Below are 25,951 nucleotides of genomic sequence, written 5' to 3'. Positions count from 1 at the left end.
TGAAATAAAACCAGTATACTGTAAAAATGTTTGATAACCGTTATATTTACCTTGGTAATTATCGTTTTGTACATAAATAAACTACATTGGACTATAAGCGGCAGGTGCCCAAAATATGTAACCGTTCCCTCACGCCGTCATTGACTTTGGATACTGTACCTTCTACTACAAATGTGTGACTAAAATGGGAAAACAATTACTGTAAAATCTGAACTATGAAGCGCACCTATTTTTAAAATTATTATTATACATATAAATAAACCAGATTGGAGGCCGCAGGTGACCACAGTGTAACTTTAGATCATGTCAGGTATCGTTTTAATAAACGTTGCCGGCCTGTTCAGAAAATAAATACGTCGTTCTTTGTTTTGCATCGATGTTGTAAGAATATCGAAATGTGGCACTGCATATATGGTCATGAGTGTATGAGTTTCTCTGCCACTGTGATAACCTTTTCTTCATTGATTTTACTAATCACATCATTATTATTTTTAATAACTACTTACTCATATAAGTTCTAAGTGGTGTTCTGATGTACTGTTGAGTATTTGAGTCTCTGGATTGTATTAAACCACCTGCAAAATCCATCAAAATCCAGTATGACCAGGAAAGGGATGCAGATGGGATATGGAAATGTTCTACTCACTTGTATTGTTCATTCCAAACCAAGCCCATTTCCTCTTCAAATATCGGTCAACCTATTTCTCGACCCTTTGTAAATGACACACACAACACTGTTTTTTGTTGTTGTTGTATTCTGTTTTGAATTTGTTTGTTGTTTTTTGTTATGAAAAAAACTCATGAACTGCTTTGCTCCGGCGGTTTTTCCAGTCTAGTCTCGCAACCCGGATGTTGATTTTAACACGTGGAGGAAAAAGAAGGCTGTGGGGAATTGGATGTTTTCTTTAGGCGGTCGTTCCAGCACCATCACCTTGTTCAATGCAGATTTGTGCCTCATCACTGAAGATAACCTTCATTCAGTCATCCACAGTCCATGATTGCCTCTCCTTAGCCCATTTCAGTCTTGTCATTTTGTGTTTAAGCATCAACGATGGTTTCCTTTTAGCTTCCCCATATGAAAATCCCATTTCCTTTAGGTTTTCAAGAGATATGGCCTTTAGTTGTTTGTTTTGACGCCTACATGTCTTCCTTGGCCTACCAGTACGCTGGACATTAACAACCTTGCCATGCTGTTTGTACTTGGTCCAAAACTTTGATACAGCTGACTGTGAACAACCCACATCTTTGGCAAACATACGAGTAGAGTTAACATCTTAAAGAAGTTTGACGATCCTGTCTTTGGTCTCAAGAGAAATCTCTGTTGTTGTAGCCATGATTTTTCCCAATCCTATTAGTCCAGGAGCCCTCCAAGGTGTGACATCAGCACTATTCTTCGCTGCTGACTAACGAGCAGACTTAATTTAAGCCAGGTGCCCAACTAGGAAAATAAATTGACTGGGCATGTCCTTATTTTCTGGTCGAAATGCACTGATTACATTTTTTTTTCAGAATTCATTCCCCTGCACTTGTTCAATAAAAGTGACATTTACTGACCATTGCAATGTTTTTTCTAAATTTATTTTAGTGTTTCTGAATGCCAATATGTTGCACTTTGAAAGGACCTTACAATTGTTTCATCTTTGTGATATGAACAATGAATGTGTGATCTAGGAATATATCTCGAATAGCTCGTGCAGTTCAATCAAGATATAACTCATAAAGCTCTGGTGAATTAATGCCCCTAAATTGGCACTGATAGCCAAGGATTGCAGCTAATTACAATACAAGAGGTAATGATTCTAGAGAAAATGTATTAATCTTGGTATTGTTTAACTGGGCCCACCACTACATGCAGCCTAATTGATTAATACATTTTCACAATTTATGCATCGTTTTAATACCTTTCGAATTGGAATAACTTCCACATCTCAAAATGTCAACTTTTCAGCATCAAATATTCTTATCTTCTTTAATGACAGAAAAACACATAAAAGGACATTGTGTATTATTTGACCACTGGATCTCACTCCATGGTACAATGCAACTGAAAATGAAGAACATAAACTACGGAGATCAATCTTCATTTTGTTGTTCCCTTTTGTTATTTAGAAACAAATGCTGTTTTTTTGGGCTGTGTCCTAAAAAACTTAATTTATACATACATTTATCCATTCATTTTATCAGATTAATCAACAACACAATATCAACATATTCAGTTGTTTGCAGTTTTCCGAGCATACCAGATTGTCAACAATGCTCCACTGACTTTGATTTAATGGCTGCTGTTCGTTTTACTGCCAAAGTAAAGCATTTCTATGACGGATCAGCGCTTTCACTGGGAGCTCAAGTACATCATGTCCTTGACGTTAATGTTGTCTGTGCTGTGTACTCCAACGAAAAAAGGTGAAAAAAATAATCTGACAAATTCACACTGTAAATAGTCCAATTTTGCACTATTGTGTATTTGTATTATTATTTTATTTTGCAGTTCCTCACCCTAAATCATTCCTAAGTGACAATCCAGCCGTCAGCTTTTTCCTCGAGGACTTGTACTCTGTCTTCGTCTCCTCATCCTCAGTCAGCGCTCTGACAAGTATCCATCTTGCAGCAGCAGTCAAGTTGTTTCCATGGGTGCCACAGAAAAAGATCAGAAGATACCAATGGGGTTTATGTTTGAAAATATATCATATTCTATTCTCCCGCACCACTTTCAGATCCATTAAGGAGGCTGTCGCGTAAATATTGGCTCTCGTTGAAAATTACAACAGCTAATTAAACACACTTTTTGTTGACTTTTGGAATATTTGTTTTTTGCCTCACTTAGAAAGTATTCATATTTTCCAACAACAAATTACACCTCAAAAAACGGGGGCGAGTCACTGGTACAGAAGCCTCAGCAGGTAAGCCCAGACCTCCCTATTCCCAGCCACTATATCCAGCTCATCTGACGGGATCCCAGGGCATTCCCAGGCCAGCTGAGAGATGTAGACCCTCCAGTGGGTCCACTCCTACCTTCCTGAAAAGGGGGACCAACATCCTAGTCTGCCAGTCCAGAGGTACTGTCCGCAATGTCCAAGCGATTGCAGATGGGGTTTCAACCATGACACACACACAACAATCAGAGCCTTAATGTATGCCATGCAGATCTTATCCATCCCCTGGGGCTCAGTAACTTCACACCCAGAGATATGAGAACCCACCTCAGAGTCCCCCTGCTCTGCTTACTCAGAGGAAGACCTGTATTTGGGATTGAGGTGGTTTCTGTAAGTATTATGCCCACTGCTTCTTAATGTCCTGGGTCGAGTTCAGCAGCACCCTATCTCCACTATACACAGTGTGATGGCACACTTCTTTCCCCCCTAAGAGGCTGGATGATGGACCAGAATCTTGTCGAAATAGTTCGAAGGTCGGCTTTAATGATCTCGCCTAACACCTCCTATGCCCGAGTTTGAGCCTGGGTGCACATATGGACACCCTTATGTTTGAACGTGTTTAATCTGGGGGCGCAAACCGCAACCTAAAAAAACAGTCGGCTGAGGAATGGGCGCTGTCAGGCTATACCTGTCCAAAACATACCACAGCAAGTGGTACACTGACTACCCAGGCAGGTAAGGGATCTATTAACTTGTTTTTTTTCTTGTTATCGTTTCAGGACTTGTGATAATTCAAACTATACTTTTTGCAGTGTATTCGATGCATCCCTCGTGCAGGAATGCTTGAGAAAAGAGTTTTCCTATTTTTCTTATTGTTAGTCAGATTAATTGTACAGCAGGGCTGATTAATACGAACAGGGTTGAAAGGGTTACCATAAAAATGTAATCCAATACAGTTTTATATTATCTGTTGAAAAATGTAATCAGTATCGTAATCCAAAAACTCTGATTTTAAATTAATATGTCACTGTATTACTTTTGATTACCTTTGTATTACTCTAATACCAAATGCACAAATAAATGTACTCAGTTTTTTTTTAAATTAATGAACAATGTAACCTTGACAAAGGTTGGAGGAAACCTTGGTTGGATAGTTGGTTCTAGTCCTACCAAACAGTGCTATAATTGTAACCGTGTAACATAATTTATCAAGCAAAAAGAAAAACAACTGTATATCACATAGCAGATGAGACATGCGCAAGTTTACTTTAAGAGCACATTAAGAACCCAATTTTGTTTTTAACACCCAAAGTGGTCACTTTAGACCTCCATCAAATTCTGAGATGTATGTGTCCGAACATCCTGACAATATTCAGATTTACTAAGCTAAGTAAAACCATCTTACAATATTATAATACAGTGATTGTAGAGTAATTTGGAACACCATTTACCGCAAAATAAAAAAAACACAAGCTGCTCTCACAATACTGCAGGCTCACACCAGTTCAACAAAATTGATTGAAGGTGATATCAAATACATACAAAAGGAAAAGTGTTTATACCCGCATCAAATTGTAACAAACATGCAGTAATAGATGAGTTGGCTTTCTTTACAGAATCACTACGATGCGTGTATACATATGTGTGCGCCTCATCTCTCTCTATCTCTCTCGTGTCAGTGATTGACATTTTGTCTGTTGGTGCATTATTTATATCTTAATATTGTTTCAAATAAAATGTAATCCTGCAAAGTCATCCTTATTTTAACTCACTTTACCCGTAATTTACATTTACATTGTTTGTATCCTGTTTACGCAACACGAATACATGTATTATGTTACTCCTCAACCCTCTACACTATCGGGTGTGTCAAATGACGCTGACAACTCGCAATCCTTCATGCTGTACATCGATTTTCTGTCTTCGGAGCACCTTTAAGACAAAACATTTCTCGGGTACTGCAAGGTGATCAATTCACCACGTTGCTCCCATTAATACCATGAAAGGGTGATTTACTCTTAGAGTATCTGGGATTGAGGTGTGTGTAGGGCTTAGCAAATCAAAGCACATATTTCTAAAATGTTGTATTGTAAACTAATGTCTGTGCTGACTAAAGCATCTGTCTTCAGATATATTGCAAGCCCATGAATGTGATTGATATTTAAGCAATACTTGTAAATGCTGTACTTTCCAGAAATTTGGTGTCGCACAAAACACAACGTGCTTTTTTTCTTATTTTGTTTGTTTTTTGTACAAACTGTCAGAGTGTTGTTGTGAGTTTGCAGTGTTTATGGCTGACATCAACTTTTCTGAATTGTTATTTAAGAATTGTTACTAGCTTGTCACTTGACCTGATGTTTTTTAAACGCTGTTATAGTTTTGTTTAGGTCAGACATGTACCAGTGCTGCATACTGAAAAGTTTAACAATACAGAGGTCACTTTTATTTACTGTATTTTTTTATTTATTTTAATGTGGTGTTTTCAAGCACACATAATTTGGTTTTCCTTATAGTTAAAAAATATTATATATTATTGCTGGTTAAAAAAACAAAAAAAACAACGATTGTTTCAAAAATTGACATTTCCAATATTTTTATTAGAATCAAAATTCATCAATCCAATCTTTTTTTGGGGTTTTCCTCAACAGATCCACCAAGAAGATTCAATATTACCAGATGTAACACATTCTGGTGAGATTTACAATACCACCCAATCTTTGAAGATTTTTTCTTTTCTTAACATAAAGAAACAAATTTTTGGTATGATTATTAAAAACGACTCTTTCATATTTATTTTTTGTACCATATACATATGTATATGCATGTATATGTATATATGCGTATGTTTATATGTACAGTGTTCATTTTACCTCTGAAAAGTGATGGATCCCAGGCACTCGCTTGCTCAAAAATCTATGGGTCCCAACAGAGATCTATGGGTCCCCAAAATTTAGAGTTATCGAGGTTGAAATTGTAAATCGGTGACAAATAATATAATAAAATCTATATATTCATTCAGTTATGACCATCAAATTATTAATTCAATTTCTGCATCAAATTATTGTTGGTAATATACTAATTAAAGCAATAACCACAAACATGTCTTTTTTTTATTTTCTCCCTTTATACTGTATTTCCTTTTTTCTTAACTTCTTTAAACAACATCATCATTCGTAATATAATGCACCAAAGCAAGTGAGCCGTTTGAGAGACGGCTCTCTCAAATGAGTTGAGCCGAAAAAGCCGATTCTCTAAAAAGAGACGGACTTTTGACTACACAACTTGAGATCGACGTGTAGACGAAAACTCAAACCGCGAGACCAAAACAACATCTGCCGGATCTGCCTGACGAAAAGTTTGGAGTGTGTTAATTCTTTGTTTAAAAAGAATGTAATCGGGTAATAATGACAATTTTGTGTCAAAAAAAGTTGCGTCCCGGGGACACACGTTGATTTGAGACTATGCGTCCACGGCAAAAATGGTGCGTCTAGGACGCAGGGATGCGGGCAAACGAGAACACTGTATGTATATATGTATATGTGTATATGTGTATATGTATATATGCATATGTGTGTATATATTTATATATGTATATGAATATGTACTATCATTTTAGCTCTGGGCCACTGGAAATTAATTGGGTGGCCACAAATTGCCTCCTCTCTTGCTTTTAGCTCCACACTTCCCGTCAAGTTTTTGCACTTTAGAAAAACTTCTTGTGGAAAGCAAACTACTTGCCACTGAATATGCAACACCCACCCCTCATCCATTTTCTCTCGATCGCTTTAACACTCAATTCATCAACAATCCATTCCATGCAATTGACCAAATTATTAACGAGCAATTAATTTGATCCCTGTGTCCCCATCAGGAAGCAGCTTTTTTAGTTACAAAGGTAAGATCAGGACAAAGTTTACAGAAGTTCTAAAAGTAAGAATAGGAAACAAGAATTTAGAAAATTAGACAAATAGGATCGGAAGAATCAAAGGCATTTGTTAAGATACCCTAACGTCCGAACAAAGATTATTCACCTTTTAGTCTTCGATACTTAGGTTGTAGTGTTCCATCGGGGCCTGTCACTACCGACTGTGCCCCCATCCATCCAGACAGCAAGGGACTCCATCACACCACAATGGGCAAGGATTGAAAACCAATCACGGGCATGTGGGGACGGGGGGGAAAGGCAATGTATGGCGGTCCAGAAGAGCTCGGACAGGCAATCTGCCATGATGAAGAGGCTCCCTTCCTGGTTGCTCTTCTCTACGCCACACGTCCTTCAGAATCTCCTTCAAACCCAGCCAGGCTTTACCCCTGATGCCTGGCCGGCCGACTGACCCAACACCTGCCACTCCATCCCCCTGTTTCCCGGTCAACCTCGATTGTGATCCGTGTTGACCACATTACTGAAAAAAATAACAAGTGACGAGTTACTTTAGTCAACAAGTAATTGCGTAATTGCATACCGTAAATATGCACATTCAGGTAGACCCTAAAACAGAGTAAAGATAGCTACATAATAGAAGAAATAAAAAAAAGTTGTGAACACCAACCTGTGGAGGCAGTGAAGCGTTCATATTTCTTGACATGTGCAAACTAAGCTGAGACACTCCATATCCAGCATGTCTTCTGTTTTCAAACCCTCTATTTCCTTCTTGATTTTTGGGTAATGTCCAAGATTTTTTTTTCAGACATGGTGTATTGCAAATACAATTTTACACATAAAAATAACAACTTTCAGCACTATTTTACTGTAAGTTATTTGTTAAAGTTTGCCCCATTGATGTAATTGTCCCTGTATGTGGCATGCCCTTTCCCTATGCACTGCATACAATTTCATTTTTTATTTGTGGGTACAGCTCAGATGCAAGTATATACTGTAGAAATCTAATTTGATTATCAGTAGAGAGAAATTGTGTGACTGCATACTTGTTGCTTGAGACAGTGCCATGGTAACCGTATGATGTAGCTAGATATATACACAAACCAGCCTTGGTCATTTGTTGCATTAAGAGTTGTTACTGGCAGAAGTAAAGCTGACATTTTGAGCTCGTTATGATAACGGCATGTTGATTTTCTGTAGAGCAGAATAATTAATGGGCTTTTATAGTTTAACAGTGGGATGTCAGTGTGAAGAAAAGCATTTCACTAACTACTGTATTGCTTCAATTACAATGTTTGATAACGTAAACCAGTGGTCAGCAACCACTGGGCTGCTGACCAGTATCGGGCCGCGGGTCATTTGGTTTGAGGCCACCCAGACAGAAAATATAGCCTTATTTGTATTAATTTACTTATTTATCGTTTTACTGAAGTTCTACGTAGCACATCACCTTAATAGATGATTGATCAGTCGACAATTGTCGCTGCATTCCTTGGATGCAGCAGGAATTGAACTCGTAACTCTGCGGTGAGAGTGTTAAATCTTTGGTCACATGGCTTGTCGATTTCAAGAAAAAAGGCATTACATTTAATACCAAAATCAGACTATTTTTACTCATGGCGCTACGTTGTACAACGTTGATACGATTGCAGGAAAAAGTCAAGCCAAAACAACATTATATAACATGGTATTGTGAGTAAAAATAATATGATGAGATTAAATCAAATGCTCTTTCCTACGTCATCTAAATCAATTTTGGTCTGGTGATTACATAGTTGATTTGGGCTATTGTTATTATTATTATACTCATATTATTATAATATTACTCATCAATATTGATCCGAGCCGCAAGAATATAGTCAAACTTTAAACCAGTCAGCGAAAAGTTTCCTGTTCAGGAAAAAAAGGCCTATTGATAGTTAGTTCTGCTGATTATGTTTCTTATTTTTGTTTGTTTTAACTAGATTTGTTATGTGATTATCTCCTCTTTTACGATAGCATTTTTTTTAATTTTACCATTTGACTGAAAAAATGTCCCACAGGCATGTATTTTCTGAAAGGTTTTTGAAATGTATTATTTGAAACTTATTATCATTGTTAATAATAGTTTTTCTTATTTTAACCTTTTTTTCCCGTCAAATATTAGAACAACTCAAAATGAGTGTCTTACTTTACAAAAAAAAATGAGATACTTTTAAAACCTGCAATCCTATTTTGGTAACGTAAAATAAGAAAATGAATTATTAAATTACGAGTTTTATTTCACATACCAAAATTAAATATATAAACCTCAAAATAAACAAACGTATCTAATTTATTTTTTATTTAATTTAATGATCAACATGATAAAATAAGACTATCCATCCATCCATTATCTCTACCGACTATCCCCAGGGCTGCGGGGGTGCTGGAGCCCATCCCAGTCATCTTCAGGCAGTGGGCAGGGGGACACCCTGAACTGGTTTCCAGGCAGTTAAGAATAATTAAGAAGACAAAATAAAATCTACGGATAAAACAAAAGCTTCTTGATGAGGTCATCCTATGATTGAAGTGTGTTGCCGGAAGAAACTCCAGCCTTAAATTAATGTACAGTACTGCCATTTATCTATATAAAAGTCTTTGACATCAATGTCAACCATACTCTGGGACATTCAACATATAGCTAGAAATGTATTGAAAAAAACACTGAAATAAGTAGCTCCAACAGCAAAGAACAAGAAAACTTGAAAGCACATCTGCACGTAGGTTTCCTTTAATTTTCTGCTTCATGCATTTTCTAACTGGCAGTACAAATTGGCCTGTGTCAGAATAACCGGGTTTGTTTGGATTTAATCGCTGGGCGCAAGAGACTACTTATATTTATAATGCTACGGCAAATTAACAGTGTGAGGACAAGGGTAATCAATCTAAAGATTGCATGGCCAACTCAAGTAGACAGGAGAAGTGTATTTATTGATTCTCACGGAAGGCTTGGCTGACTTTTCTGTTCTTTTCCTCTGTGGCTAATTTTTGATGACACAGGAAACAGTTTTCTGCTAATCAATGATTTCACCCTACCTGAATGTTACTGATGAATCAAGGATTTCGGTCGAGGATTTAGTATTGTCTGGCAGCAGCCTCTTCAGGGTTTCCAAAACCTTCCTGTACCCAGCCAATTGGTCCGGCTAATCTGGGCCCCGAGGGATTCTCAGGGCAGACAAAAGACATTGTCCAGCCAGAGTCTTCTGGGTCCGCTCAGGGGCTGCCTGCTGGAGGGATATGCCCTGAACATCACTCCAGGCAGGTGTACTGGGGTCACCAAGACATGATAATCTCAATGCATAGGATCAGAAGCTCTACTCTGAGTCTTTCCTGGCTGACCAAACTTATCCAAGGAAGAGCATGGACATCTTGCAGAGGAAACTATATTAAACTGTTCAAGTTATTTTGTTCTTTTGTGTACAACTCATAGCGAGTGACCATAGGTGAGGGTAAAAACGTAAATCATCTTGTAAATAGAATATCACCTCTCACCTCAGCTCTTTCTTCACAACCAACCGAGTCCGAATGACAGTAGAAGCTACACAATCCAACTGTCGATCTCCTTAATGCACACTTGTAAAACTCTTCCTGGACCCAGAAAGGGCACGCTTACGTTTTGCCGGGTGATAACCATGGTCTCAGATTTCATATTGCTTATCTTCATCTTAGCTGCTTCAAACTCGACTGAACTGCTCCATTTATTGTTAAAGATCATGGCATCTGCAATGCTAAGCCCACCAAACTTGACCCCCACTACCTTCCAAAGAAATCAAAGAAATCCCGAGGAAAATGGTTGAATAGCTTCAACAAGTCCACAAAAAACATTTTAACTGGATGGGCAAACTTCCGTACAATATTGAGGACACGTTATCAAACCAGCAAAGTAGTAAACATGTAAATGTATGTAATACTGATGAAAATAATAATAGTGCCTTAATATAAATGTGTCTTTGTTTATGTACGTTTGGGGTGACAAGTGATTGAATCTTTATTTTCCTCCCTTGTAATATTTCTTATTATCTTATTGCATTTAAACACATGCCAATAAAAAGAAAAAAAAATGAACCTCTAGTTCTGCACACAATCACATATTTATTTAAATCTGCACTCTAACATAATCTACTGATTTCAATAATCGTCTTGTTCACTTTTACATATTTTCTGTCAGTTCGCTGATCATTTCTCCTGATCACATTTTATTAAGTCTTGCCAAAAACAACAACATATGAGTGGACACAATCCTTCCTTTTCATCTGAACTCGTCGCCTCTCCGTGTGTATTTACACTAAGGACACCAATTTTCTGCTTCAACATTTGAAACTAGTGTTGGAATCAATTATCAAAATCTACCGTTTACCAAATTGTTCGAATTAGTTATCTGGCTCCATTAACCATACACAACTTACATTCACCCAACAATTTATGCGTGCTCGTTTCTTGAGGGAAACATGAACAGGAAAGCCGACATTCCCACACAAGGGCAGATTTAATTTCCCTAACAATTGAACTAAGTGTACTCCATCGAAAATGCCCGAATTAGTGACGTTGGACTCTCTGAGAGGCCCTCTTCTCAGGTCCTTTAGCTATCTCCTATTGGCCATCTTCTCCCCGCATAATGGCGTGCCGACTCCTCCCATGGGCGCGCCAAGGAAGCCCCCTGGGCTTCACCTTTCGTAGACGAGCGTCCCGATGTCGGTACTCAAAACAACGCCTGCGTCAACAACGTCTGGATGTGCTGATTATCTTATCAGCGGTACATCCCGTTCTGTAAACAACATTCTCCACTATTCTGTCCTGACCTTTCACTACTCTTGGAATAAAGGCACAGACAGTAAATATCTATTGCATTAAATGTAATTTGTAGTCAATTGTATAAAATGCTCTAAAGCCAAATGTATAAAATCCTTCACTAGCCACAGTTGGCTGTAGACTAATCTATTTTTTATCACTTTCATCATCCCCCATGCTGTTTGTATCAGCAATTTTGTTTTTCAGATCATCATAAAGACTGTAGCAAGAGCTGTTTTGAAAAGTGGAAGCCTGCAAGGCACGCAGATTGGCATGAGCTGGTTGCGTTCCTCTGCATGACTGTCGTCTGTGCTTAACGTGAGCCGTTCGGAAGTTGAAACTGCAGGTTTTGGTTGATGGTCAGTTTGGTAAAGGGCACCAATGTATTCAAGGGAATCATGCCGATTTGAATGAATGAATGAATGAACGAAAACTGTATTCGAACATCAAAATAAAAACAGAACAAAACAATAACTCCACAAAAAAAATACAAAATATGTTCGAAAAGGGGTTGTAAGAATAAAATGCTTATATTACCTACCCCTTTATCTTCCCCACCAAATACTCCAATGATATAACAACAATAGTAATAATATTAATAATAACAGTTGTAATATAACAATAGCAACAATAACACAAAGTTAACTAGATGCACTTTTTCCAATCACCCGCACCACTCATACCCCACCCTCCTCATCTCTGTATTCCGCCAGGAATGTTCCTTTGTATCTAAACCTGAACAAGTGAATAGTTGGACATTGTTTGATCTTGTCATGTAAATTGTTCCAAAGTTTTATTCCACACACAGACACACACATACTTTTCCTGGTGGTTCTCACCTTTGGGATTATGAATTTACTACAGCCCCTTAAGTTATATTTTCCCTCTTTCCAAATTAATAATGGATGCTTTCTGGCACTATGTTTAAGTTGACCATAAATAGCAGTTGTGCAGTGAAAAACTTTACTAAATCATCTAATTTTAATAATTTGGACTGCAGGAATAAAATATTAGTATGATCTTGATATCCTACCCTGTGTATGGTTCTAATTGCACGTTTTTGGAGGATAAAAAGGGTCTGTAGTGAACTTTTGTAATTATTGCCCCAGACTTCTGCACATTATGTTAACTATGGCAGAACTAGAGAACAATATAATAAATACAATGCATTATAGTTTAAAATGAATTTGGCTTTATTAATTATTGAAATGCTTTTAGATACTTTAGTTTGTATGTGTCTGATGTGTGTTTTCTAGCTTAATTTATTGTCTATTATGACCCCTAAAACTTAATTTCTGATACAGCGTCTTTAGTAAAATAGTTGGAAATGATCATTGATGTTGTGGTCCCAAGAATCGATCCTTGGCCTGGGAATTGTAGCAGCACCTGTTCCTCGAATGATATTACATGTTGCTGTCGTATCACCTGAAATCAAACCGCCGAGCAGATCCGTAGAGTCTCGTTAGGAAATGTTTTCAAACAGCAGCCGAGGAGGCGTTGAAATGAATCCTCTGTAACTGGAGCTTGTTCTTGTGGGCGGTATGAAAACAAATCCTGTGATCCGTGCAGACATTTCAGCATCTTAGTCACTCGCTAAAGTTGTGAGCTCTGAGTATGCGTGTAGAGCGGCGAACAGCCCTTTGGGTTGTATGACTCGTGAAAGCAAAACCGAGTCGTGGGTGCTCAAAACATTTCTGTCTGAAGGCATCCTGATTGTAACCTTTTCAGCCATACATTTGGCAATTTTCGATCTTGGGAGTGGAGATTTGTTTTCACAGGCGAGCCCAGAATTTTATTTTAAAGCAGATCGACAAGCTAAAATTATTTTTTGAACCAAGAGTTTTTGACGTTATCCCTGAAAGCTTCTATAACAGAAGTGACAGTATTGTGATGGCCAGTTCCTCCTCGGGCTCCAATCGCGAGATAGTCAGCAATTACTTGGGATAAGTTGAAGTTAAGGTGGAGGGTGCTACTCTTCAGAAACCCATCAGGAATTCCATGTTGGGCGCATAACTCCTTTGACCTCCCTGACGAGTATTGTCAGAAATGGGTTGGTTCAAATCCAGGTTGAAGAGGCTCTGCCTCAGACATCTGTCTCGGAAACGTCAGATGTGCTTTGACTGGTTTTATGTCCAGGTTGAGGGGGCTTCTCCTCGGGCTTTTGTGAAAAACACTGTCAGAAATAAAATAGCCGGTTTAAAGAAAAGTCGCGGGAACGGCCTCCAGATAACTGTCAGGTCGTCGCAGAAATGTTTCGAGCTGTTGTGAGGCCAGACAAAGGCAATCCATTTTTTTATTTCTTTGTTCTTTACCCATTTGTTTTTATTAGTGCTTCATATCCTCTCCGTTCTATTTTCCGTCCTCAGATTTCTTATTCCCGTTTTATCCCTTAATTTCATTATTTTTCTTTCATCCTTCCTTCCTTTTTCTTTATTTCTGTCTTCATTGCTTTCTTTTTCCTTCCTTTCTCCTTTCCTTATTTCCTTCTTTCTTGCTTTCTGTCCTTTTTTCGGGCATAATTTTCATCTTTCTTTTCATTCTTCACCCCTTATCGGTTCTTTTTTTCTTACATTCTTAATCATTCTAATGTATTTCTTTCTGTTCTTTCATCTTTCTTTTGTTGGCCTTTATTCCTTCCTTCCTCCTTCAGTCCTTTTTTATTTCTCCCTTCCTTCCTTCCTTCCTTCTTTCCTTCCTTCCTTCCCTCTTTCCTTCCTTCCTTCCTTCCTTCCTTCTTTTATGCCCATCCTATTTTCTTTCTTTGTTTTTGTCCATCCTTTTAATCAGTCTTTGTTCTGTCTTTGTTCCATTATCTCTTTTCTTTTCAATTGTGTTCATCAAAGTCTCCTTCCTTCCTTTCTTATTTCCTTCCTTCTTTAGTTCCTTCCTACCATCTTTCCTTTCTTTCTTTCATCATTCCTTCTTTCATTACTTCTTTCATTCCTCCTTTCTTTCATCATCATTTCCTTCATGTATGTCTGTCTGTCTTTCTTTCTTTCTCTCTTTCCATCTTCCCATCTTCCTTTCAATCCTTATCTTAATTTATTTTTCGCATCTTTAATCTCTTTCCAATCGTGCTATACATTTGAAGCTCACTAAGGCATTGGTTGCATCAAGCTTGCACTTACCACCTCCGAAAAAGTCTTGGCGGCCATTTGAGTCAAATGTATCTTGAACAGTAAGTGAACTAAATGGGAGCCTTGAGGCGCTCTTAGGTTACTTAAATGAAGAATATGTTTCATGTCTTTCACCTTGACATACTGTACTATCGAGGTTGAACTCAAACTAAAAAGAGATAAAAACTGTCCTGCGGATATCGTTTCCTATGTGCAGGTGCCCTACGTAAAGGTGGCTCCAGAAGACATTCTGAAAGTCCAGTTTCCTCGGTTTACCACATTGGACCTGAGGCCAACCAACATGGACGTCAGCCTAGCTGTCACGAGCCTTCTTACCTTCTTTAACAGCACGGCCGCCTGCCTGATCTGCGCTGAAGCCGACTGTGAGTACAAAATAAAACTGCACGGGACACACGCTCACAAAGCCCACACACCAGCCGTTATCCCTCCACCTGCCGACAAAGTGCAAACAGTGTTTTATGTGTTTTCCTTTTGAGATGTGTTGACACATCAAGCTAGCACAGATGCACCGCAACTCTGTTCCAGCAGCAGATGCATCACTTTATCAAAATCTCACCCTCTGACACAGTCGAAGCAGCTGCTGCAATCCACAGGGCACGCTTGATGCCAGGATCCCAAAAATAAACAGTCTGCACTCCATAATCATCATCTCCAAATCCAAATTAAATATAGCTTGTCTACGTGCAGTCCCCAAAGACTACACGATAGAGATCAAGATCTGACAGACGAAAGAAGAGAAAAGGGAGAGCAAACGTAGACGTCGTATCCAGCATTGATCTCACCAACTCCTTGTCAAAGGCACTCGTTAGATTCCAAAGATAATAAACTGAATGACCTTAAAAAAGCCTCTCAAATCCCCCGGGGGCGAGTTTATTTTCACAAATAGAAGCAGAGATTAAATCGTGGCCTCTTCCCACCCTCTTGTAGTCCGGAGAGCAGTAATTACAACTCCCCAGACAAAGACGCCATGACCCTCGAGTGGCACCGGCTAACTGTTTCTTTTTTTCTTTTCTTTTGTTGCACAATGCTTCACATTTGCAGAAATGGAAACACTTGAGGTATATATTTAAAATTTTACAGACTGATATGAGACATGTCAAATCACTTATTTTAATTTGCACTTATTTGAAACCCACTTTGATTGATGCTCGGTAAATGTGTGTCGGACTGCCTTTCTTTAGCGCTTCAACCATTTCCTGAAAACCTCCCAGATAGTCAGTCATCATACCTGTCAACTTCCACGGCTCCATGCCCTTACAAACTGTCGTATTTTCCCTTACAAAATACAAAATAATCTTACACCACATTTTTTTTTCAAATGTCTTTATTTATGTAGTTTAACATGTTATATTGTGCATGTGTTTCGTTATATCATATATATTGTTAATGAACATTTTGTTGTGAGATACTGAGTTGCTCGACAGGAATGAGGTTTATTATTAAAAAAAAGTTCAAAAATTAAGTATCTTGGACGTTCACTGTAGAAGGAAAAAATACATGCAAATATAATTGAGTAGAATTTTCTTATTCAAATTATTAATTCATTATCTGCATTAAATTATTGTTGGTAATATACTGACTAAAGGGATAACCACAAACCTGACTTTTTCCATTTTCTCCTTTTATACTCCCTTTTTTTCTTAACTTCTTTATACAACAATAATGATTAGTAAGATAATGCATCAAAGCAAGTGAGCCTATTGAGAGCTCTCTTTAATGAGTTTAGCCGAAAAAGCCGGTTCTCTAAAAGAGACTTCCTTTCACTACATCAAACCTCTCGCTTTGTTTGCAACGGAAAAAAAACGATACCGATAGAGGCTTCCGCAGCGAACTTGTTTGACTTGATTGATTTGCTGTTACGTGATCATCGGTGTATAACGAATGGTACCCATAATTGACAAATTTGCGTTTTTCTGTACAGATTTTCTCGTACTTTGTACCCGTCTTAAAATGCATAATAAATGTACATTGTACGGCAAAACCGTACAGGTTGACAGGTATGCCTATCTGCATTAGGACTTAAGTGTCATTTTAAAGTCACTCTCAGTTACCTAGTTACACATGATTGAAAATCCTATCCACCTCTATTTTTGGGTACAAATCCAAATGGTCATTTATTCTTTATAAATGCATTCATCTTTAAACATAATGGGAACAAAAATGTATTAAAAACTATATTTCTATAGTCATTCAGAGCTATTTCATAATAAAATAATATAAATGAAGAGTCACTAGGAGACAATTGATCTAGAAAATTGGCCATCATGTTAATAAGAAACATTTTATACGAAAATGAGAAAGTTATTACCTAAAAAGAGTAAAAGTATTCACCATCATTGAAAATTGTGCGGATCATAAGTATAATTTATTGGTGGTTTATATTTGTGAATAAAATAAGAAAAAACATAATTAACATTTAGCATCCACCAAATAGTAGATCATTTTGCTCATTTTAAGACAAATTTAATATCGCCATTTGAAACACATTTATTAAGCAAAACAATCGGCCACGTACTGGATAATGAAAAAGGCTCTTAATTAACTAGAAAACTAGTTTTCAAGGACTCTGCCTAGATTTTGAAACATTGTTACTCTCTGCTGCCATCTCCTGACTTAAAGTCATGGTCTCAACCTCAGTCTGCTTAATCATTAAGCACGTGCATTTCTTAAACGTTCTCAAATAAACTCACCTCTTTTCATTTTTGGGGATTGAGGTTCGTGTTGGTAAAGGTTCTTGAAATCCTTAAAACTGCTTGATTTGTAATGTTGTGTTTTCAAGGAATGATAAGTGCTTGAACATTGGGTGAAATCCGTGTAGATGCTTGAAATCGTTGCCATGCTTCTCAACAAGTCTGCTTAAAAATAACGCCGATAGTGCTCTCTGGTGGCTTTGCTTTGCCATTGCATTTCCCTTGTAATTAACGATAGCTAGCACTAGTTTGTATGGCATTGTCCTAGGAATCGTCACCTCCCCCTATGGGTTGTGCCCAAGAGTACAAGTACACGTTTACACGTAAACAGGGCACTATGAACTGTGTATTAGTGCAAATATTACAGATAAATTATAGTTATTTATAATGGGACATGCAACCAAAAAATAAAGTAGCATTTCACAGCGGTAAATTGTAACGGGAAGAGCTGTCTGCAACATATAATGTAAGCTACAGCACCTACATGTGGAGAGATTTGTCTCAGAAATATTTAAAAACATATTGTTGAGATCGACAAATCAATTTGCAATTTATTCCCCCCCCAAAAATTGTTTTTTACAGATGCACACGCATGATTAAAAATTGCATATGTAAATTGCAGATATATGTGTGGCTCTGCAAGATACATTATCTCATCGTTTTTGTTTTCTTTTAATGGGATTGGATAAATTGGTATATTGGCTTTGGAAGTCCTTAAAAAGTGCTTGAATCTGGCAAAGAAAAAGGTAGACCAACCCTGTATTAGCAACAGACCTTCTCATAGTCATAGTCTGTGGAGGTAGAGCGCTCGTTTTGGGATCAAGGGATCCCTGTTCGAATCCCGGCTTGTACGTGTTACATGTCGAAGTGTCCTTGGGTAAGACACTGAACCTCTAATACCCCCAATAAGCAGGTTAGCGTCTTACATGGCTGCAATACAAGGCCGCTATTGGGAAATGTGGAGCACATTGTAAAGCGCTTTGGAAAGTCTTTGACTTGAAAAGCGCTATATAAATGCAGATCATTTCATTTCATTTCTCATACCTTTACAATTCTCATGCTAGACTAACAAACAACTGTGCCTAGGTCCATAACGTCACTCAACAAGCAACCCCACCCCCAACTGTCCGGTGGAGTAAGACTTTCTCACATTTTCAATTACATTTAAATTGTTTTACTACAAAAGTAGTCTTATTACACAAAATATAAATATAAGTATAAGTACATTGTAAATAAGCAAAAATCTCCGCTATTTTGCATTTTTTGTTTTTTTGTTGCTGTGTGCATCCCAGTCTTATATTGCAGCATGTATCTTTGTCCAAAAATGATCATAGCAATGTTGTTGTCTCAGCCATCTTGGTTGTGTCTGGACTCAAAAAACTAATTTTAAGTGTCATTTTCTCCCTGTGGCTGTGTCCTGGCGTGCTTCCAGAGGCCTGAATAGGAAATGGTGGGAAAAATGAAATTGGAGAGAGGTGCTTTTCAGGCTGCAAGCGAATAAGCAAAATGAAGTGATTGGAAAGGAGACAGATAACCACTGGCTTCGTACGTTGGCTTTAAATAGGAGATTGTCCAGGAAATGGGGCATATTGATTGCATGCACCCGAGTGTCCCTTTTTTCATTTAGTTGAAGACCGAGTGGCAGCTCGCCTGGTCTGGCTGGTATCGTTTGGTCCCCGAGCCGTGCGCCCTTTTACTATTGCAGTCAACTGTTGGCTTGGCAGTGTGCTGTCAATGGCCCAACACATGTTACGGCCTCATTAATCATCCACCCCACCGACAACCTAACAGAGTGTGACCAATGCATGCATATTTTTCAACGAAGGCTGAGGACACACAGGAGCAGAGGTGTAATTGTGCTCGAAGGTAGCTCGTGCGCCAATGCCGACATGGGACAAGCTACAATTCCCATTATGCTAGGTTAGCTAGTTACCCCTACCAAATCACTATACAGTGGCTCTTCTACGTACAAGATGAATTTGTTCCCGGATTAAGGTTATGGTATCTAGAATTTCTTATATATCAAGCAAATTTCAGTCGGGGGTGGTTTGTCACGCAGGCCAAGACTAAGATGGTTGACCGAGGTCACCATGCTTGGGGCCTTGGCACCCCAGAGCCGCGAGGCTTGGAGAGACCGTGGTTATCTCTGTCCCTGTTGTCGGAATGAGACAAGCCTCAAAATGCATGGCAAAAAGGATAAGAACCTTGTTTTCTTCAGCTTCTTGTTAGACCATGTGCTCCCTTTGACACACCCCCTCCCCAAAGGAACCCTCTGTGTTCTCAGAGGCACAAAATAAAACAACAGTCTTTGGGCTTTTGGGACAAATTTTTCATGCTAACACGCTATGAAATTAGTTTTGGTCCTTTGGTGTACAGTTGCACGATTGGTCTTTAACCACAAAAGGGAAAAGCTCACGTCTGTGTTGCATTCTGTCAATGTTCTCCATAGTACGGTTGCCCCGGCGCAGTAGTCAAGAAAAATAGGGCTGAAATTTTACACAATGCAGCATTTTCTTTCGGTGCAGAGGTAAATATGTGCTTTTCTTCATAATTGCTAACACTGAAAACTGTGCAGCTTGTGGTGTGCTGGTGTGTGGAAGCACGGCACCGTTGGTGTTCTTCAGCCAAAGGTGTGGACAAAAAATTCCCCATGTAGTTGTGGCTATGTGTGCGCCGGGCTCAACAGAGATGTATATGTCATGGTGGAGGAGTGAGCGAGCTGTTAATCATACTCAAGCACTTACTGTACACTTAAAATTAAAATTACTGTAACTTCAAATGAAACTAATCAAAATTCAAAATATTATGTAAATGTGTAAGGCAAGTAGCGATAAAAAGAGCTGCAACAATACCAGTTACCACTTGTCTGGGTGCTTCTTTTCAACAAAAGCGGCAATTATTTCCACTTAGCCAGCACCTTTCTAATATCCTTTGCAAATGTCACCTTCGCTAGCTTTTCTTATCCTCAACAGCTGATCTCTTGCAATCTCTTGAATCTCCTGTAGTCCCTTCAACTCATCTGTTGTCAGTTTCTCGGGTAGATTTCTTCTTGGCTCTTGGGATCACTGGTAGACCAGCATTTTCCAAGTGCAGGCTCCAAGCAGGTGCATAAGGGGAAATTAAGTCTGAAAGATATGAGGGGGCAAGTCCATGTATAACTTTGCATAACATCCATATTTTCCACAACTAAGTGGAGCAGATTCATCTACCAGAGGTTAGAGTTGAGTGTCATCTTCATAGCAATTGAAACTGATATGATACTTGCAAATAATATCACCTAACCAAAGCATATAAATGCTGAGAAGGGGACCAAGTACTGAGCCTTGAGGAATGCCAAAAGTAGCACTAAAAGGCTCAGAGGTCGTATCTAACAAAATACGTCCTATCTGAGAGGCAGGATCTGAAACATTAGAGAACAGTTCCTGACAGTTCAAAGGCTCTGAGATCCAGTAGCAGCAACAGTGATGAAGCGTTGGAGTCCATTGCCAGGAAAAGATCGATGGTTACTTTAAACAGGGCTGGCTCAGTGGAATGATTTGCCCTGAATCCTGACTGCATAAATTAAAAATATTATCCTCACACATAAAGTCTCTTAGCTGCTGTTCAACAACGTTTTTAGGTATTTTTGAAAGAAACGGTAAGTCTATAACTACATAGGCTTTCCAGATCAATGCTGGGTTAATAATAAACCAGTTAACACAGTCAATGCCAAATATGAAAATATTTTTCCCCATTGTTTGTTAATGAATGTTTAGTGTTTAGGAAAGATCCCTTGTCATGCATGATTATAATATTTAGGGTAGGTCACTGATGAAGGCTAAATGATAAATTGTAATTCTAAAAATATAAGCCTGAGAACAGAATATCTTGATTTGGCCCCAGAGCCAAAATGAGTTTAACAACTCTGCTCCAGTGGTAATGTCTATAACTTGGATTTTCTCTTATGTCGGGCATTTTTTTTTGCTCGATTGTCATCTCGTATCTCATATTTCTAGAAACTTGGGTATGTAGAGGTGGCCACTGAATGTGTTACAATATCGGCTATATGGTAAAACTTAAACAATGTTGTTTTCAAAACCAGGTTGTATTCCATGTTTGGCATTTCAGCACAAACTAGTCATTATTTTATCTGTGCAGTTTTAATTTGGCAAGATTTGTTCAAGACGTACAACTACAACTTGTCAAAATTATATTTTTAACTGATTGGTATTTAAAATAAATTATCCCTCTCTATCCAAATACAAGTTACGGATGATTATAATTCAACAAATTACAGCACAATTGAGAAAAATAAAGATTTGCTGTCAGGAAAATAAGTCAGAGCTTATCTTTCCCATCTTCTTAACTGTCTAAACACTTTTCACAATAATATATTCAGGAAACCAAATAATTATCATAGAGTATTGAATTAATAAAAGAATGACATCATATCATCATTTCTAAATAGACTCATATCAGAATTATCTTAACACTATCTGTATTAATTATGCTTGTGTGCATAATCAGGTTTCTTATTAATGGTAATTGTGTCAAGAACCGGAAAAGGATCAGGACCCAAACGCGTGACGTTCTCACTCAAGCCTTTTATTTTAAGGGAAATGGGGAGGCATGCACGTTAGGAAGCGGTCTGGCGTGGAAAGACAGGAAGCCGGAGACCGACAAGATCGATTCCAATTGCCCGAGCAGATATTGGACTGATGGGGTCGATATCGGACAGGACGGGAGAGACAGGATTGTTAATAAAACAGGACATTGAAATAAACAGGACAAACTAGACGGGAAAGAAAACTGGAGATAATAATAAACAGGACAAAAATAGACTGGAACGAAATTGAAAACCAATATTTAACAGGACAAAATAAACTGGAACAATACCTGACAGGAAATACCAACAGGAAAACAGGACAGAGTCAGAACCCACGTTTTGCGCGGCAGAGGTTCGTTGACGGACTGACAAAGGAAAAATGAGAGCACTGAGCTTAAAAAGACGGAAAGCCAATCTGTCAATGAGCCGCAGCTGGCGCCACTCGGGTGGGGCTAATTGGGCGCCATCGCAACCGTGACATCTTTGGTCTTTTATTTCTGTCCAAATATTGAAACTTAATATACAACTATTACCTCAGCTAAATTGCTCAAGACAACATACATTTTATTTGGGATTCATCATGTTTATTAGTGCTACTAGGACCCAGTTATTTGCTGTGATTCTTTATTTATCTGTTTATTCTTTATTGTATTTATTTGTTTGATTTCCCCAAACTGTACAACTGTGATGACAAAAAATGAGATAAACTTTTTTTTCCAGAGAAAATGGCTCACATCTGTAGGACTCTGGGAAAAAACAAAAAGTGCATTACGGGGATATTCCTACAGAACGTGAAATTATTTGAATTTCCAATTCGGCCCTTTTATTAGCACATTCATTCAAGTCATTTTTCACCCTTTACCTTAATAGTAGATTTAAATAATGGTTATAGAAACGACAAGGACATTTTTTGACACATTTATTTGCCATGCATAGTGAAGTGCCTGCCTTAGTGTTATGTAAACAAATCAGCATTGCAAGCATGGCCCTTGTCAACCTGCAAGGTTTTACCCATAAATCAGAGCAAATAGATAAAAGCAACACATAAAGATATGGACACACACAACTTATTTTATTTGCACAGATGCATTTTTCGGCCAATTGAAGACACATCGGCGTGCCTTTCCATAAATGAGCTGATAGGAGTAGCTGCCACTGAGCTCAAACAGCACATTTAAGAAGGCATTTGCCTTTTATTTAGTGAGCAGTCAAACGAAGGGCTCAATATTTAATGTTACCACCCATGACCAATTCACTCAAACTGCTAGACATAGTCTGTAGCGTATGTTTGACTTAGTGGAGAACTATTCTCCTCTCAGGGGTCAACTGTAAAGACATTTTTTAAGCCAAACCGCATGTTTTTTATGGTAAATGGTCTGAATTTATATAGTGTTTTTCAAGCCATTGAAGACATCCTAAATTGCTTTACAATCTGCTTCATACATACACTCACACTCTAGTAGCAGGGGCAGCCATGCAAGGCCCCTACATGCAAAGGACACCAAGGACACTGCGACATATATCTTGGAGGAGCAGGGAATCGAACCTGCGACCATTCTACCTCCTGAGGTATTGCCGGAGCCATGTTTATAGCACCTGGTATTTCCAGGTGGTCTCCCATTCGTGTACTAACCAGGCCCGACACTGCTTAGCTTAGATTCGGATTTGAGATAGGGCTTCTCAGGGTAGCCTAAACAAAATGTATTGAGCCAGTTCATTAACATATCTTGAAGCACATAGTCTGTCAATGTTTTTGTTTTTTAGGGTTAAATGTTAGATTTGTCTTGATTAACACTAGAAAGGTTAACTTGTCATTATATTTTGATATTACAATATTTTCAACATTTATTAAGTTTTCACAATACAATCTAGTCTTGCTTGTTTACTATCCTGCTCCAAAATCCTAAAGTCTACCCATCTTAAAGTTAATACCCCCCTTAATTAATAGTTAGTTTCAAAGATATTGGAATTAGTCTAAGTGGTTGTGACGTTGAGTGATGCGTGGTAAGATCATTACTGGTTTGGTACAGATATACAGATATACGTATGTATCAACCTATATTTTTTAACATTTGATTGTCAGAGGAAGAATGCAATATATGAACTGAAGCATTGGAAGAAAATGTTTTATTGTCTTACTTTAACCCTGGACAGGCAACGGGTCATAGGTATCCAAAGAGGAAAAGGGGTTTTTGTATTCTCCATGGTTGACATACAGGAAGTCTATACACTCGTCATTTTGAATAACATAAAAAATTGGTAGGCAATCCTCCATTATGAAAAAAAAAAAAAAAAAAAAAAACTTCATTCAACGAGAAAAAAAATACTGGATGGCTTGTGTTACTGTTTACTTATCTATCACTAATTGTATCGTTGGGGTGAGGTGTGTGCCAGAATCGGCGAATCCTTGCCAGAGAATGGCTTGCCTCACTCTGCAAACGCTCAGCACAGCAATATGTAACCTAGCATTTGTATTTATATTTTTTTATTTACATTTTATCTTTACCAATAGTACAGTCAACTGAGGGAAATATGAGTCCTCTGACAATGAACCGGTTGTAAACATTCAAAAACAACCTAAAAATATACCACTTACTTACTACCATCTGTATTCCCAATACATTGTGAATATGCAGTCGTTTTTAAGAAAAAGAAAATCCCCAAATTGTGGAATTGAATGGGAAATCACTTTAACACTGAAAAAAAATATACATACAGTATTCAATATGGTTTAATTTTATATTTCCATGATGACAGATGAGGCTCTGCCTCACCTGCCTCTCCTGAATGCACGTCACGTTTATCTCCCTGTTTTATAGTTTCCGTCTCTTCTGGCTTGACTCACCCTGCATTGTGAAACACAAAATTCGACATTTTCTTCAATCTTGTGCTGACACACTCTTGAGTTTTCAAGAAAAACACACGGGATGATTACTGATGTGACCCAGCAGTGCCCGCTCATTTGGCGCCAACCGCTGCGGGTTCTGATTGGCTCCCTGTAACTATTTGAACTCAGACCTGTCAATCCCCTGTCGTCAGTCCGTCTGCGAATCTCTTTTTTTACACGGCAAGCCCTTTATCGACCCTTACTCACGCCTGTCCCATTTTTTGCTCCTGTTTGTCTCCCGCGACAACCTGTTTTGATCTCGACCACATCTGCTCTCCTGTCCCGAATTTCGACTCGTTTCCGACCCCGACAACATCTTGCTCTCCCAGGCCCGGCTACTGACCAGTTTGCCGCCCCTGACACCGCCATCGCTCGCTATTGAAGATCCACTTCCGTGTTTTGATCACAAGCCGAGTACGAGAGCGAACACCGGATCGTGGGCGCACCCCTTCCTCGTTCCTTCAATAAAGGTTGTGGTAAACGTTACGCAAGTGGGTCCTGTTTCCGTTCTGGTCCTGACAGAATTGGCATACATGTTGGATTGTGGCTTTTTGTATGATCACTTTTGCTTCATTTGAGCCCCCAATGTTTTTGGGTGAAATTCAGATAAAATACAATACCATTTACCTGACAGGTATCAGCAGGGTTCATACGTGTGCTTGAAATCCTTTAAAATACTTGTATTATATAGGGTTTTCAAGAAATGAAAAGTTTTTGGATTTTGTGTAAAGTGCTTGTAAATAGTTGTAATTGTTAAAAATTGCATATGTAAATAGCAGCTATATTTGCATAATACATGACTCTCACTGGTTTTATTTTCATAGTACTGGAAACAATTGGAAAATTGGCTTTGAAAGTCCTTAACAAGTTATTAAATTCTGGCCATGAAAAAGGTGAATTAGGTATCATGGATCAATTTTCCGGCCGGCACGGTGGGCGAGTGATCATTGTGCAACCCCACGGTGCGTGGTTCAAGTTTAGCTACCGCAGCCATGAATTTTGCATGTTCTCCCCTTGCCTGCATGGGTATCCTCCCACATTCCCCAAAACATGCATGTCAGGTTAATTGGCTGGTCCAAATTGTCCCCAG

General features: G+C 38.4%; 1 protein-coding gene across 4 annotated transcripts in view; it reads left to right on the top strand.

The window, feature by feature from the left end:
- grik4 (glutamate receptor, ionotropic, kainate 4) overlaps positions 1–25,951 on the top strand; it is a 546,157-nt gene that overhangs the window by 320,514 nt on the left and 199,692 nt on the right. For all 4 annotated transcript variants that reach the window (XM_088346500.1, XM_088346499.1, XM_088346496.1 and 1 more), the window contains exon 6: positions 14,896–15,061. In XM_088346500.1, coding sequence (XP_088202626.1) covers positions 14,896–15,061 — 166 coding nt within the window. The remainder of the gene's footprint in view (positions 1–14,895; positions 15,062–25,951) is intronic.

Source organism: Urocampus carinirostris, chromosome 10, assembly GCF_059441175.1.
Source record: "Urocampus carinirostris isolate Australia breed hairy pipefish chromosome 10, RoL_Ucar_1.0, whole genome shotgun sequence".
Lineage (NCBI taxonomy): Eukaryota > Metazoa > Chordata > Actinopteri > Syngnathiformes > Syngnathidae > Urocampus > Urocampus carinirostris.
This window is presented reverse-complemented; position numbering and strand designations above follow the sequence as displayed.